Source organism: Ursus arctos, unplaced genomic scaffold, assembly GCF_023065955.2.
Source record: "Ursus arctos isolate Adak ecotype North America unplaced genomic scaffold, UrsArc2.0 scaffold_28, whole genome shotgun sequence".
In the NCBI taxonomy this organism is placed as follows: domain Eukaryota; kingdom Metazoa; phylum Chordata; class Mammalia; order Carnivora; family Ursidae; genus Ursus; species Ursus arctos.
In genome coordinates this window covers 36,153,322-36,170,744 of record NW_026622963.1, presented here as the reverse complement: position 1 = coordinate 36,170,744, position 17,423 = coordinate 36,153,322, and the positions used below count along the sequence as shown (strand labels likewise).

Genomic DNA, 17,423 nt, shown 5'->3' with positions numbered 1-17,423 from the left:
GAGAGGGCAGACTGGTGTGGATTGGTTGTGATGACAAGGAAACCGTGCAAGCTCTCTCTCACTTTCTGTCTGGCTCACTCCCGGGTGATACCAAGGCTCTGGTCTGCTCTACGTCTGCTATTGGCAGTGTGCATAGAAAGATGTATGAATGTACATACAAGTACGTGTGTGTGTTCACACGTACACATTGTATGAAATTTTGGGACCGGGGAACAATGCTTTTCTCTGAGAAATGTTAGTCAGTAAGGGAACCAAATACAAAAAGTTTCTGAAATGCTTACATTTGATCCTAGATTTGTTTCTGGTTTCTGTAGAACATTCTGTGGATCTGGACAGGTATTTGGTTTATCCGATTTTATTCTTTTTGATTAAATTTGAAAACTCAATAAGTGGATGGTTTTCTAAAAAATAGCATGTTACCAAAATTGGTAAAATTGAACCTAATTGATTTTAGAATATGGAACCTGAATAGACCATAATGTGTGGAAGAAAATAACATGAAAAAACATTATTTCCAAGAAAGGTTTTGGTTTTACCAGTGAGTGTGTTCACTTTCAAGGATTACTAGATGTCAGTGCCGTTACGGTTCATTGCTATTACTGTTACAGAATATACGACATGGATGTTTTCTTGACATTGTATTAATTTAAAATATACTCTGTGAGGGGCGCCTCGGTGGCTCCGTCGGTTAAGCAGCCAACTCTTGATTTCAGCCCGGGTCAGGATCTTAGGGTCATTAGATCATGCCCGTGTCGGGCTTTGCACTAATCGTGTAGCCTGCTTGGGATTCTTTCTCTCCCTCTCTGTAGAAACAATTTAAAATAAAAATTAAAAGGATATATGCTTTGTGAAATAGGTGATGGGGATTAAGAGCACACTTATGATGATGAACACTGGGTAACGTATGGAACTGCTGAACTATTATCTTGTACACCGTAAACTAACAGAACACTCTATATTAACTATGCTGGAATTAAAAAAAAAACTTAATAAAAAAAGCACTACTTTATTCGAAGTATTGTGACTAATCACAAAAGTGCTAGCTAAAGTCATCATCAACATGCATTTGGTGCCCACTAGGTACACTGGGACGTGGTCTACACATTTTTATGTATTAAAAAAATAATAATGAAATATACTTTAATACTTGAACTTGACAAAGACAGCACACACAGACAAACCTGCAGTTCAATCTTACTTAAGAATTCAGATACAAAATCTAAATTTACAATGAGAAACAAAGGATACATGTATTTTTTTCTTTTTACCAGTCACTTATTATGTATGAGGCACTGTGCTAAGTGTTACATGTGTTATATCTTTAGTATTATCCTCATTTTCTGGAGGAGAAAACCAGATAAGAAAGATTAAGTCACACCCCTGAAATCACAGAGCTAGTAAGTGGAGAAGCCAGGACTCAAATTTAGGTCTGACCTCAGAAACCATTCTTTTTCCAGTTACGCCATACTGAAAAATTAAACAGCACATCAAAGCAATACTTCACTGCAACCCGAAATAGCTTTTATCACAGGTATAAAAATTTATTTGTATTAAGAGATCTGTTAAAATAATATAGCACATTAAAAATGTCAAATAAAGTAATCAATCTAAGGAACCATCTGTAAAACTGCTTAGCATTCAATAAAATTTAATACCTTTTCCTGATTTTTAAAAAAGGAAAGCATTTAGAAATCTCAGAAACAGAAAATATTTTTAAATTATCATTATTTTGAGAAAATACACTCATATTCTTAGAACACTCAAGAAAGTCACCTGCATAGCTGCTGAAACTATGAGTGAATACACCTATGACATCAGCCCCTTTTCCTCATACTGTAAGGTAGAAAGGGGTGCGCGTCTTACCAGACCTTCGACTTTCTGAGGGTCCCAAGAAGTCCCCTACAATAATCTCTTACGAGGTGAATCAAAACCACTCCATGCCACGGAAGCGGAAGTGTGCACATGACTGTCACACCTGCAAAGCACCTTGGGACCAAAGGCTCTTCAAAACCCGGGAATGCAGAGGCTGCCATTACTTCTAAGAGAATGCAGCGGGCTCAGCCTACCCCCGCAACCTCCCGGGGCTTCCTGCCACCCCTGACCGCCGCCACCGGGAGATCCTGCTGCCTCTGACCAGGACCTCCGTGAGATCTGGACTCGAAGAACTCTGACAGTCTCTCAGGCCGGGACTCTACAGGCTGTCTCCTGTGTCCCGCTCCTGCACATAACACATTCCTGAACGTGTGTGAGAGCTGGAAAGGAAGCTTATGTGTTAGAAGGCGGCTTCTGTCCCACGAGGGCTAAAAAGACTCTACAATTTTATGTATACTCTTAATGTAGGTAGAATTGTAAAAGTTTATAGGATAGGTGGCAAAACAAGTCACCTGATCTGTGACTGACGACAGAGTGAACGCCCACGTAAGCAGCCGCTCAAGCCAACACGACTAGCCCTCAGAAGGACTCGTCAGGCCTTCCCCCAAGCCCATCCTGACGTTTACTATAGGCCCTTCTCTAAATTCTTTTTATCCCCTAAACCTGTACCCCCCGTACTCTAGAACTCAGTCTGGTCTGCTTTTTGTACTGTATATATCAATAGAATTAAACCTTGGTTCTTCAGCTGGGTTCTTTGTCTCAGTATTATGTTGTGAGATTTCTCCATGTTTGAACAGCTAGCTTGTTCATGGAGATTACTCTACAGAATTTCATGGTAAGAATATATCATAATTTATTTATCCCCTGTACTATTTGAGTTGTTTCCAGGTTTGGGCTATTAAAACGTTTGTTGCTATGATTATTCATGATGCACATTTGTCCAGCTTTGTGTTAAGTATCTTCAGACTAGAAAAGGGAGTAATTTGCCAAGCCACAGAAGTATCTACCTCCTGCCTGAACAGGCACCGTGGAATTGTATTCCAAAGTAGTTGTACCAATTCACATCCCCACTAGTTATGCAGGTGAATTCCTACTGCCTATCTCTGCCACCATCTGATACTGTCCCTTTTAAATTTCAAACATTCTGGTGGATACATAGAGGTAGCTCACTTTGGTTTTAACTTTCTTTCATTAATTAATAAGTTGAACATCTTTTCATATGTTTATTGGTCTTAGGCTTCTGTTATGTAAAGCACCTGTTCAAATCTTTGTTCCATCTTCTAAGGATTGTTGCCTCTCATTTACTTGTAGGAATTCTTTATATACCAGGGCTTTAAGTCCTTTGTTTATCGTACGTATCACAAATTGCTCTCTGACCCTGTGGCTTGCCTTCTTACTCTTCAGTGTCTTTTGATGATTAAACTTGACTTTGTCAATTATGCTTTTAATGCCCTATTAAGAAGCTTTGCCCTATCCCAAGGTCTCGAAGATATTCTCCTATATTATCTTTCAGGTACTTTATGATTCTGCCCTCCACGCTTTACAATACACCTGGAATAAACTGCTGAGCTCAGGATAAGGTAGAGGCTTTCCAGACAGAGGTCCGAGCTGCCAGCACCATCTGCAGAGAGGCCAGTCCTCCCCACTGTTCCACTGCGCCCCTTACTTCTGTGCTCTCTGCACAAGTCCACTTACCCGTCTATCCTTGTGTCAATGGCACATAGCCAAATTCTGTAGCTTTAAAACAAGTTTTGATTTCCAGGGCAGTAAGAACTTCTGCCTTGTTCTACTTTCTTAATGGGTTTTGGTCATTACCAGTCCTTTGCATTTCCACACAAATTTTAGAATTAACTTGTCAAGCTCTGCAAACACACAGTTAACAGGATTTTGACTGGGACTGCTCTGAATGTATAATCAGTTTGGGAAAAGCTGACATCATTTTAATGCTAAATTTTTAAGGCCATAAAGATGGTAGATACCTTCTTTTGTGTTTTATAGTTTTTGCACAGAGGGCCTATAAATGAGTACATTTTATTCCTGGATATTTGATATTTTTGCTACTGTAAATGGTTACCTTAAAAGAATTTTCATTTTATGTTTATTAATAGTATACAGAAATGCAATCCATTTTGCATATTAATCTTGACTAGAGCAACCCTGCTGAATTTACTTACTAATCCTAATAGTTTCTATAGATTCTTCTGGATTATTAATACACAATCATATCATGTGCAAACAGTGATGCTTTCAATTTTCCTTTTTGATTCCCATATCCTTTATTTTTTATTCTTTATAATGCTGCCCAAGACTGATAGTACAACATTCCATAGAACCTGTAACAGGGGGTACCCTTGTCTTATTTCTGATCGCAAAAGAAAGCTTTCAAAAATTTCACCCAGTGAGTACATGTTTGCTACAGTTATTCTTAAGATACTCTTTAACAGTTTAAGGAAATCCCCTTCTATTCCTAGTTTGCTAAGAGTTTTGATCATGTATGTATGTTGAATTTTATTAAATGTTTTTCCTTTGTTCACTGAGATGATTTCTGTTCTTTTTCTGTTAATCTGCTAAAGGTACATTGATACAATTTTTTTAATAAAGATTTTTTATATTTACTTGAGAGAGAGAGAGCATGAGCAGGGGGAGGGACAGAGGGAGAAGCAGACTCCTGGCTGAGCAGGGAGCCCAACATGGGGCTTGACCCCAGGACCCTGGGATTATGACCCAAGCCAAAGGCAGATGCTTAACCAACTGAGCCACCCAAATGCCCCTTGATTTTTTTAATGTTATTTCAACTTTGAATTCTTTTTTTTTTTTTTAAAGATTTTATTTATTTATTTGACAGAGATAGAGACAGCCAGCGAGAGAGGGAACACAAGCAGGGGGAGTGGGAGAGGAAGAAGCAGGCTCATAGCAGAGGAGCCTGATGTGGGGCTCGATCCCGTAACGCCGGGATCACGCCCTGAGCCGAAGGCAGACGCTCAACCGCTGTGCCACCCAGGCGCCCCTCAACTTTGAATTCTTTTGATAGCTATAGGACTATCAGGCTTTCTATTTTTTCACTGGTCAGATTTTTTAGGACCTTGTCCATTTCCTTTAAAATTTATTGGTATAAAACTGCTCATGATATTCTTCTATGTTTCTTGGCCCAGGACAAGCTACCTAGCACCCAATTCATTAAGGCATCCTGAACTCCAACATGCCATCAGGGGACTTGAGGATGCAATGACTTTTTGTCAACACCACCTGATGTTGCTCACTCAGGGTCCCTGTAGAGCACATAACATAACAGTGCCTGGTTGGGCCCCAATGGACCTGTCCACTATCCTCTCCCATGCTTGGTCCAGCAGACTTTCCAGTGAACTATCCATTCAAGTGGAAGAGGGGATTCCTCGTTATGCGGGCTGCAGGTTTCCTCTCTGACGTGGGACAGAGAACAGTGAGCTTGAGTGTGAGGTCATTTCTCTACTGCACCAGGCCACAATGCAAAGTAAATTATTTTTGTTTTGTGTTGAAGAGGGAAGGTATCCTCATTTTCAGAAACTGGAATTTTGGGACGTGTGGGTGGCTCAGTCAGTTAAGCATCCGCCTTCAGCTCAGGTCATGATCCCAGGTCCTAGAATCAAGTCCTGCAACGGGCTCCTTGCTCAGCAGGAAGCCTGCTTCTCCCTCTGCCTGCCGCTCCCCCTACTTGTGTGCTCACTCTCTCTCTCTGACAAAAAAATAAATAAAATCTTAAAAAAAAAAAACTGTAATTATTAGGAAAAGCAAGTAACAAACACTTCAGAATTTATCAAGTATCTTATTAAAGCAGTATATACTTTGTGAAAAGCAGATACGTTTTTGCTTTTGTTAGCCTTATTCAATGTAAGTTTAAATTATTTTCAGGTATTTGGATAAGGATATTTTCTAAAAAGGTTTATACAGAGTAGTTTTCAAAATAAGCTGATTTGTTAAAATATTTTAGTGCTATGTTAAGGACATATTTCTCAAAAACTAATTTCTTTTATTATGAACTACAGTTTTTTTTCTCCTGAGATGAAAAAGTACCGATGATGAAAGCCATGAGGAAAAAATGAAAAAGACTAAACAAAGCTACAAATAAATAATAATCAATTAAAATCAATTTTAGGCTTATGGGAAAATATTACTTGAAATATAATTCTAAGTGCCAAAGAGCATCTTTTAAAAGAGAAGTTAATGGCGTGAGAAATGTAAGGTTATTTAACGTGGATTTTAACTGGCAGCAGAGTGTGGAAAGAGAAAATAATTTAGTTCGAAGACCCCAAAAACCAATATAACATTTCAATGGTTTTTAAAAAATCCTCTTGAGGACTGTTATTATTTTAAAATATACCTTAAGATTTATCCAATTAGCATTATTCTCTAACCAATATTACAACCTTCAGAAATTGCAAGAAAATGGTATCAGGCACTAAGGAGATGGAGATCTGCCTCCCAGTTTTGTGTGAATCATGGCTGTGAAAACATTTAAAGGAGGAACAAGCCACAACAGCATTTTAAACTGAAGAACAGAGCTGAGAAAACACTCCCTCCAGCAGGAGCTCCTACACCATCCCCACGGATGGCGCTGCAGGGCAGCTGTTCTCCTGCTGTTCCACTATTAGCCGTGGGGGAGGACTGTCCGGTAGCACGAGTATTACAGCAGGAGTAATGGTTGCTAGTACTATTACCAACGTGACTGGCTCGTCGTAAGGATTAAACGAGACAAACAGTGCTTAACACAGTGACTGGCATATTTGGTATATAATTATGTTGATTATTTATAATTGCCGTTGTAATTATTACCGTCCCCCAAAATTTTAAAAATAAGAGGAAGGAAGGCCACTACAAGGCAATTCATCAAAGAAGAAAAATGAATGGCCAATAAAGGCAGAAAGAAATGTTTCAATATCATTAGTAAGCATGGAAAATGTGTTTATTAACAATGAACACCTGTTAGTTGTCTTCCAGACTGGTGAAATTTTTTAAAACGATAATATACAGGGTTGGCAAAAATTTGAGAAAAGAAGAACTTTCAAATACTTTTTGCCGGTTACAGTGTAAACCGTACTAGCCTTCCTTAAGGATAACACAGATCATAAGCCTTAAAAATATGCCAGCAATATTGGCAGAACAAACGCCTCCAGAAGTTTATCGTAACCAAACAGCCAGAGCCGCTCACACGCGGGCGTCCGTGTATACGGGAGTACGCACAGAACGGGCTGCGGATTTACGAGCCCCAACATCTCGGGCGTGACCTCTGTGAGGTAAGTGAATGGTTCTTTTCATCCTTCTGTATTTCCTAATTGCTACGATAAGCACACATTAGCTTGGGAATAAAGAGGAAAAGTGGTCTTGACAAAAAGCGACCTGGGATGCCTATTTTATGCCAAGTCCCCATCACCAGGATGGAGAAATGGAAAGATTTCCTGACAGTGTACCTTGTGGAGACGACATCAGGAAGGACAGAAGTCGGCCCAGGCGCCCCTAAGCTCACAACGCAGGACTTCGTGCTGTTGCCCTGACACACGGCGTGTGCGTACGCTCGCAGGAAGATACTTAACGTGACGCTATTTTATGACTCAGGCTTAAAAATCTATGATCCGACAGCACAGCAACAGTTCATGCTTGAATTGAGGGCCTCTCACTTTTCTCCCCAAACAAGGCCCGGTCTAAGTCCCACTGGTTCAGGACACACTGGCCCCTGCCCTCCGACGTGGGAGCAGCGACGGCTCCACGTCTACCACCAACCTACCTTTCTTTCAAGTCATCCAGGCATCGCTGAAGGTGGACCTCCCCCGCTGTGACTAAAACGTGCTCTCCCGTTTCTTGAATTAAAATCTGGACACAGGGGTCAGCCTGGTTTAACAGCTTCATTCCTTTGACGAGCTGAGGCATCTCACCTAGGTTAACGAGAGGAAGGCTGGTTCAGTACAACGTAAGCACTAAGCAAACCTCAGCACGATGCTCGTGGCCACCAAAGGGAAAAGTGCAATGAAATAAACTCTTAAAATAACTCTTCCAAACAATGCAGCAGCGTGAGGAAAATCGTCTCCTGCGAATTTACTCATACAGGCAGCTAACAGGAGACCCCCAGCAGCTTACCACCAGGACCCCCACAGCTGGTGCACACCACCTCATCAAACATGAGGCAAATACAAGCCACCACCACTGCACGTGCGAATCCACCTGAATTTTACTACAGACGTCCATGTTCTATGCCCATAAATGTAACAGAACTCTTCCCCAAAGCAGTTAAAATCAACAGAGACAAGTAATCACAACAAAAGACCAGTTCACGTGGTATTCAGTCCAAGAAACTGGTGTCAGGGTCACACATGTAAGATTCATCATTGTGGGGCTGCTTGAGAGAACCGCGCGTTTTCGGAGAAAGCTGGGGCCATGGTGCCCAGTGCGCATCAGGCGCCGTCCACACTCCTGTCTGCCCGTGCTTCTGGCACATGGCTGCTTTTCCCTGCAGCCCACGGGACTCTGGTCCACAGCTCGGGCTTAGCTGCTTCTCCATGCCTTCCCGTGTACCCAGGAGCTACTGTCCCTCCAAGCAGAGCAAGTGGGTCCTTGCTGCTTCAGCAGAGAGCCTGGCCTGGGAGGCATCTCTATGCCGTCGGGTTTCCCTCTACACTGGAAGGAAGGGCTCCACCATCCCTTGACGCTTGGTTTTCAACATGCCAAACAAAGCCACAGGAACGCTCTGCAATCAGGGGTTTTCAATATGTCTATTCCAGATCGATTTGTTTATCCATATCTACTTAGTTCTGAAATAAGGTTTTTCTGAAGGTAACTAACACTTCATATTAGTTAGTGATGTCCCAACAAGTATTCACATGTAGGAACTCATTAATTCTGTGGCTGGGAGGTGTGCTGGTCTTGTTTTATAGAGGAGGACACAGGCACAGAGAAGCCGAGGTCAAAGGTCAGAGCGCCACTGGCCTTGGAGTGTGTGGGACGGGGGCCAGCACGAGCCTGAGCCATGAGCCACACGTGGGCTGCACAGAATCGGGGGATCCCACAGTGTGTGGGGCGGCCACAGGCAGTCCCATTTGTTCCTTCTCAGTGTACTGTGGCCTTCCTTTGCCTCGAGAAGTGGATTACAGATACCACTCAGCGTTAACTAACTTAACCTTCACAGAATTTGAAACATTCCTGCAAAAAGACCACTGATAACACAAATAACACAAAGCATAAGGGGAATGATAAAAAAGTAAATAAAAAAGCTTTTTGTGCTCCCCACTTGCCAAATTATCAAGTCCTTAAAAAAAAAAAAAAGGCATACATGCTTAAATCTCTCTCTTTGCGGTAAAGGTGACAGCTTTCCAACAAGTAAAGAAGAAACTTTCTCAAAACAAAACTTGGAAATACAGAGACAACATTGTGAAATGCGATGTTTGAAAATGTTTATTTATAGTGACAGTCATTTTCTTGGCAGAAACAACATCTATTTAACCTCTTAAAATCTGGAAGCTGATTTTCCTAACCCGCTTAGAAGTCTTCCAAATGATCCGTTAAAGATAAAAAATCAACACCTTGTAACAGTGTACGAAAAACTGAGATCATGACAAATACTCAGCATCTGGATTTCAAGGAAACCTTTGTATATAAACTGCTAACTGGATTTTATTTATTTATTTTTTAAAGATTTTATTTATTTATTTGACAGAGATAGAGACAGCCAGCGAGAGAGGGAACACAAGCAGGGGGAGTGGGAGAGGAAGAAGCAGGCTCCCAGTGGAGGAGCCTGATGTGGGGCTCGATCCAATAACGCTGGGATCACGCCCTGAGCCGAAGGCAGACGCTTAACGACTGAGCCACCCAGGAGCCCCTGCTAACTGGATTTTAAAATGGGCCCTGTCGTCTAGCAAAGACAGCCCATGATGTCTTTCTCTCGTCTGGACCACACAGCTCTGTGACGTATCTTTCCCAGGGGTAAGGGCCATTAAAGTCACGTGCCGACATCAACAGAAGCTACAAGCAGGCCCTCAGGTGGCTTTATCACTGAGTGTGGGGACAAGGTTTTCAAAAACAACGAACCATCACTGTGGGAGCCACCTCCATGACAGCCCGGCCGTCCTCGCCTCCTGGTGCACACACCCCTGTGCGGCAGCACCCTCTCAGTGGTCCAGGTGGGCCTGTGTGACCCCCGAGCCTTGGCTACACAGGCCCTCAGCCTCCACCTCAGGGTCCCAGACTGCCGGCTGAAGGCAGCCACCGTGCTATGCTGCAGGGCACTAACTGCTCACGACAGGGTCTTGGGCAAGAGTTATCGTTTCCAAGCCTCAGTTTACCTCGTGTGATGATGGGGATAAAACCCAGCACAGGGCTACTGAGGAGATTAAATAAAGCATACAGTGTAAAATCCTCAGTGTGTGGCAAGGATCGATGATGATGATGAGACCACTACCGGCCATGGGACATCTACACTGCTCTGTACTGCGATGCTGGATTTTGAGTGGACCCTGCGGACACGGAACGGAGGGGTAGCCCCCATGATATTCTGAGCCCAGCTTCAGAAATCAGAGAAAGAAAAGTGGGAGAGCAAGCGCTCAGAATGACTTCAGGCTGAAAGGTGAGAGTGTCTGGTAGACTAGTCAACCCAGTTGAGAAGGAAAAGAGGGCCTGAGACACATGCTCTGCCCAGAAATGCACAGCGTGTCCGCCCAGCGGCTCTCGGCGGCAGGAGCCCTGGGAAGTCTGGTTCCAGGAGGGGGGCTACCCCAGCAGTCAGCAGACAGGGCATGCATGGAGAGAGGGCTCTGCCCCACTGTGAGGAGGAGCACAAGGGACCAGGGCAGAGTAAACTCACAGTAACGACCCCCTGAGGGCTCACGGGAGTGAGCAGAGCAGTAGGAGAAGTATTCCCAGACATTCTGAATGTGCACTGAGACGGACCTTGGAGCAACAGCACGAACACAGAACAGTGCGTATAAAATTCAGACACAGACATGTGGGAACGGGGCCTGCAGTAATAGTCAAGAACATGCACGGTAAATCTAGCAAAAATAATATATTTGGTGGGGAAAGGAGCAACGCTCTTTTTAAAATTATGAAGAGAACTGGGCGCCCCTTCTAAATCATTTTAGTTTATTTTTTACAAAGTTCAGAACGCTCTAATGACACCCACATGAGGAAACCTCTGGCATCCAGATGGATCATCCCAAGTCATTCTATTTATTACATCGCCTCATTTATGGAGAGGAAATCACGCTTACTGAGCGTCTGCTACGGGATGGGGCGGGGCCCAGGCACCAGGATCCCTCTTCTCCTGCCGCCAAAGCTGTAGAGAAGCCGCTTCAACTGCCCTGCAGGGCTGCCCGTTAACCCGGCAGGGCCAGCAGCACAGGGCAGCACACAACTGCCAGAGTTCAAAAATTACAAATTTCTATGAAAACATCATGGTCTGAATGATCAATTATTTCTTTACTCTCTGTTTTAAACATTTAGCTCTAAATGGAGTAGAGAAGAATTAAGTCCTACTAGAAAGACCTAAGAATGAGCTATGGTGGCCACACTCAAATGTCACAACTCAATAAGACTGAACTTTCTTGCACTGTACGTACACAGGCTGGAGGCAGCTGACAAGGGCCAGAGCCAGGCCAGCAGTGGAAGAGAAGAGCAAAGCAGGAGGGCCCAGATCTGGACGAGCCACAGAGAGGAAGCTGGCGTTAGAGCGAACAGGGTAAATCCATGCAGCCACCACGCGCTGTAGTCTACAGTGATGGCCCAGAAAGGACACCCGTCCCTGGGGCCCCACAAAGATGGCTGCTTACCAGGACTGAGCCCAAAGGGCAGAGAAGCAGTCCTCCAAGTGTCTGCTCTAGGGGTCGACGGAGCCTCAATGCTAAAGCTATCTGGTAGAACATGAGGCCAAGACAAGCTTTTGGAAGGCCCCAGCTCTGGGGCGAGGGGTATGCGTGTGCAAGGACAACAGGACCGTCCTCCATCTCGGCAGAGAACTACCACCTGACAGTGTTTGTCCCCTGGGTCCCTGGAAGCACAGTCTGGGGATTCTCCACTGACCTACCAGAGAGCGCGCGGAATACAGGTTAGCAATGTCACGGAAAGCTAAATACAAGAGTTACTGAGGACTGGCCAGGCGAATGGTGCATACCAAAGACAAAGAACTAGTTACTACATGGTCTGGCGTATGTGGGTGGGGCAGGAAGTGCTCCGTGTCCAGATAATCTAGCAAATCTACAGGGAAGAGCATATGACAGATTCTGAAGCAAGGAGCTGGGGCTAAGATTCTAAGAACAATCGCATAAAACATGAGCTTTGCCGAGGCACTACCCCGTGCCAAGGCTGTGGGGGTACAGACATGCCCTTGTCTCTGCCCTAAAGAAGGATCTGGTTTCCCCAGGGAGCAAAGGTGCCTAAATGGACCGTGTTCCTGAGGCAGAGGTCAGACTCCCTTTGGCGAGCGGGTGGCATGCAGCGCCTCATGGCGGGGAGCTCACTCCTATTAAGCACCAGAATGAAAATCCACTGCTGAATGAAAATACTGTTGAAGCAAATAGTGAGGCATCAAGTATGAAATGCACACATTTGCAAAATATCATGAACATCACAGGCTTTTAAAAACGAAGTCGTCTTACTTGGGTGTTTCGGTTCAACAGCAACCCTCACAATAGGGGTGGCCTCGAAGTTGAGCGGTATAAACGGCGGGCAAGACGGCACGCTACACAGAGTCGCCGACTTGAGCACGAAGTCTTGAAGGCCCCCTATGCCTGCAGGGAGGAAAGATCCGTGTGGTCAATACAGGGCGATCAATTTGGAATTTACATGAGAAAAATAAGACTACCAACCCAGCATACATGTCATGCAGGAGAAACACTCCCAAATGTGGCAGGATCAAGGCTGACCTGCACCCCTGGATGCCATTTAATTGCTGTTAAAAAGACAGGAATTCCGTGGGCTACTGTTCTCCAGATGCACAAATCACGTGGTTACATCACACTGGGCTAACACATCCCTACTTTGATCACAGAATTGATCATGTCCAGATACATATGTCTGAAAATACGAATCATTTCTAATTACAACTCTTAGTTTTTAAAGTCCATTAACGTGATGAAGATGAATCGCTACTGAGATAATCTCTTTTCCCAAATACTTGCATAGGGGTCAAGGGCATTTGGAGACTTCACGTCTGAGGCTGCTACAGAGCACCCGACCCACACCACCCTTCATAGCACCCCCATTTTAGGAGAGGACATCAGCCCCCACCCCCATCCCCGCCTCCCTTCTGCCTCCCTCCCTACTTCAGGCTCCCGGAGATGGCTGCCTAAGACCCTCCCGGAGGGCATTGGTCTCTGAGCAGATGGGAGCTCAGAGAACGCCGCGCAGGAGAGCTAAAGGGGTGCACTGAGCCTCGCATCCACGGTAAGAGCAGACAACATTTTAGAAGAAATCAACACACACAGGGCCATTTTTGTGCTTCTGGGCTAAAGATTGGGGAGGGCAGGGAAGGGGGCACAGGAGAAAAGGCTGGGGACATTTGATCGGCATTCCAAGTCTCCATTTTGAGCTCAGAAACAACTAAAGGAGCAAGGAAACAACCCTGCTGCCTTTGGTTGACATCCTGATGTAAAGGTACTGGGGTGACGGGATGCCACACAACCCAACATTCAGCCTGGGAGGGGAACTGAAACAGAAGCTTCCGGCACACAAGCTCACAGGGTGGTGGCGAGGCCTCTTGGTGTGACCACACAGTGCGGACAGACCTGCGCTGCCCCCCGCTGAACACCTCCAAAATTCACCGCCTGACTGCATTAAGGGAGCGCTCCAACCACAAGGAAATCTTCCTTCCCTCACGCTGACACCGGTCTCCCCCATGGCCACACGTGCCCAGTTCGGCTCTCCAGAGGTCCTCACCAGACGTGCCTCCACGCTCACTGACCGCCCCCGGGATTTTGAAGGCATCTGTCAGATCCTCTGAAGCCTTTTCTGCCTCACACTAAACATCATTAGCTCCTTTAACTGTTCAGCTTGACATGATTTCTAGACCTTTCTTGTGCAGGGGACCCTCCCCAGACTGAGGTTTCCAAGGTACTAAATTTAGTCCCTGTGCATCCAGGTATTATCTGGTCAAGGTGTAACTTTCTTATCACCGTGCCTCTCGGCCCAGCACCCAGAAAGGTCTACACTGGCCCCAGCTTCTCGTTACCTCCCCCCACTGTAAACGACGACAGAACAGATCCGGGTCTGTCCAAGCTCCCACCACGTCTGCTAGGAATAACATCATCTCCGCTGAGGCCAGCCCCTGGATTCCCTCTGATGACCAGCGCACATGTCCTTCCTGCACGCACGGCACGTGGTTTCAGTAGAACGAGAGAGGCCAGTCCCTCCTCTGTGTCACCGGGGATGCGGGCTGCAGATGGTCAATGCATTGTGAACGCGGTCTGTCTGGACGTCTGGGCTGCATTCTGCTACCAAATTACCAAATCTACTCTTGCTACTTAGATATGCCCAGATTTGTGAACATGATTATAATTCCCCCAAAAACAGAAAAGAGAAAAGAGAATTTGACTATTCCTAGTCAAAATTAAGGATTTATTGAAAAGGCAATGTTCCAAAGATAGTAAAAAAAATCCACCACCTGTATTATATGTTACCATTTTTACTTATTTTAAAATACAATCTTAAAATCTAAGAAAGGAAACATTAAGGAACTTTATTTGGGCGAATCACAAAGAAAAAAAAAGATTTAAAAATCACTTTGAGAATTTCTTGAAATACTATCAGATAATTATTAAGTGTACAACCTGATGTTTATGCAAAACACAGTTTAAAAGAAGTTTAAAAAATTTTTTTATTACGTTGTTTTCAAATGATATCAAGTATAATTTTGACGAAAAGTACACCCAGAATCACACCATCCTAAGACTGTCACTATTTTCATTCGGATGCATTTCCCTCTTCCCTCGCCCCCACAGGCACACATAATTTGCCATGACGATGTCCATGTAAGTTTTTATCTTTTCTCTTTTACTTCTGTTGCTCTCATCACAGCGATAGCAATTACGGAGGAACACTTTCTTCACAGAAAGGACACTTGCTAAGGCATTTTTCAAATGGGACTGAGCAGGGTAAAGGACACGTTTCCTTAAGAGAATCATTTCAGAATTTCTGGGATGGAACAAGCAACAGTTTAGAAAAAAAAAATTCAGAAATTAGGATGCCATCAATTTGGCTGAAGGACTAAAGAGAGGAAAAGCTTTTTTTATTTTTTTAATGTTTATCAAAAAAAGGCCTATGATCTAAATACAAGATGGAGGGAGAAAACAGGCTGAGGAAACAGGAACATGGGATAACACCCAGAATGCTAGCGTGTTTCTATACGAACATCGGTAAGTGTTGTCTGGTTGAAGGGACTACCCAAGTCCTCTCTGGTGCTAACTTTTCCCTCCACAAGTGCACTTAGTTACGTGAGCGTGTGAACTCCGGCTCCCAGGCTGGGGTGACAGATAACCACCCAAGAAAATGCTGAGTCCCTGTACCGTGTCCGCAGGCCCTTGCCACGCCGGCCTGCCACCCCCACCACCCCCTTCAAAGTCTTCTTCCTCAAAGAGCAGCATTGCACAAACACTGTCAGGCCCCAGTTTTTCCCCAGGCTCTCTCTAATGTTTCCCTCTACAAAGTATTCCAGAAACAATGTCAAACAGCATCTTTTAGGTTCTGAAACTGGAAATACAGAGTCTGAGAGATGGATGGGCCCTTTGCTGACAATGTTCTACCCAGAACAACTCCCAATATGCAGAGGCTGAATGAGTCTAGGACGAGGTCACCCTGGTGGGCAGGAAGACGGTAAACTGTCACTGAGTTCTGACACTGCTTCCTGCGGACTGAGCCCACTGGCCATCCGGACAGAGAACAGCACCCCTGTGTTCAGGGAAGTCTGGGTTCTGAAGTGCGCTTTCAACGTGGGAATAGAAATGGTATTGGAATTTAAAAAAACAAAAAACAAAACACTTTGTGGGAAAACATGTTAATGGTCTAGGTAGAATACGGTCTCCTAACTGCCATGATTTCATTTCAAGCCAACCTGAACGTTACTGCTCAAGAACTACCAACTGGTTCCTCTTTCTGTTTAATCCATCTGAGCTAACAGCTTCCTTTAGCTCTGCGTAGTAAATGCAAGTTCTGCACCGGACGCCTACCAGAGCCTCAGCCCGGGCGGGCAGTGAACACGACCTCAGGAGGCCGCTGAGCCTTGACCAACACGGCGCTCAGGGGCACCAGCCCCTGCGCAGCTGAAAATCCATCTGTGACCTTGACTCCCCCCAAACGTAACTCCTAACAGCCTGCTGTTGACCCGGAAGCCTTATGGATAACATAAATAGTTGACTGACACGTATTTTGTGCGTTATATATTTTCTACACTGTATTCTTATGATAAAGCGAGCCAGAGAAAAGAAAAGGTCATTAAGAAAATCATAAGAGAAAATACATTTACAGGACTGTACTTCATTTACTGAAAAAAATCCACAGATAAGCAGACACACGCCGTTCAAACCTATGTTGTTCAAGGATCAATTGCGTTAAAAAATTTTTCTTTTCTTTAAAGTACAGGTTTCCATGGGGCGCCTGGGTGGCTCAGTCGTTAAGCGTCTGCCTTCAGCTCGGGGCGTGATCCCAGAGGGTTGGAATCGAGCCCCGCACCGGGCTCCTCCGCTGGGAGCCTGCTTCTTCCTCTCCCACTCCCCCTGCTTGTGTTCCCTCTCTCACTGGCTGTCTTCCTCTGTGTCAAATAAATAAATAAAGTCTTTAAAAAAAATAATAAAGTACAGGTTTCCAGGGTGGTGCGAATCCAGAGAACCACTGGTTTTGGAAGACCACCTTCTAATCTAGGGCCTTCTAATCTAGATACCAAAGAAGCCCATATCCTCTGCCTAAAGTTTCATGCCCTTATCGTGTATCTTTCAGCAAAACTCAGATTCTGTCCCCTCTGACTCAACTACGGAGGGTAGCACAGGGGGTACACGCACTTTATAATGTGTCATGGAGGTAGGTAGGTGATGGGTACATGAATATAAAATATAATCAAGGGCCCTTTCCAGGCCTCCTCAGCTAATATAACAAATAGCTCCAAAGGAGACCAATATTGCTTAGCTAAGGTTTTCAGAGGACTCGTCAAGTTTCCCCAGTACGCTAAACAAGTCCATTAAATCAACTGCCCTTCAGCTTCTCGGTGTTACAAGAGGCCCCAGGGAAAAATCTTACAACAGTGACATCACCGGGTCAGAATTTCTTCTTCTCACAGGGACAGTTGGAGCTCATAACCAGTTAATAATAGTTCTTAGGCAAGTTACATCAAGACCGGGGGCCTGATTCAGAAGAGAGACTACGGTAAGGAGAAAAAGGAATGCCTGTGGAATCAAAGATACCTTTTTTGGAGATGTGTAGGCTTGCTGTCTTTGTCTATTTAGAGAACAGGTAGAAACTTGCCCTGCAGGGTCCTGCATCAGGCAGGAGTGATAACTGGGGGTCACGATGGCATCTCAATTGATGCCCCAAGACAGAACCTAAGGGAG

The 17,423-nt window shown here is 44.6% G+C and overlaps 1 protein-coding gene across 1 annotated transcript in view; it reads right to left on the bottom strand.

Moving 5' to 3' along the window:
• EFL1 (elongation factor like GTPase 1) overlaps positions 1–17,423 on the bottom strand; it is a 123,127-nt gene that overhangs the window by 19,492 nt on the left and 86,212 nt on the right. The window contains exons 16-17 of the mRNA XM_026510572.4: positions 12,486–12,617; positions 7,631–7,778 (exon numbers count right to left, since the gene is read on the bottom strand). Coding sequence (XP_026366357.1) covers positions 7,631–7,778; positions 12,486–12,617 — 280 coding nt within the window. The remainder of the gene's footprint in view (positions 1–7,630; positions 7,779–12,485; positions 12,618–17,423) is intronic.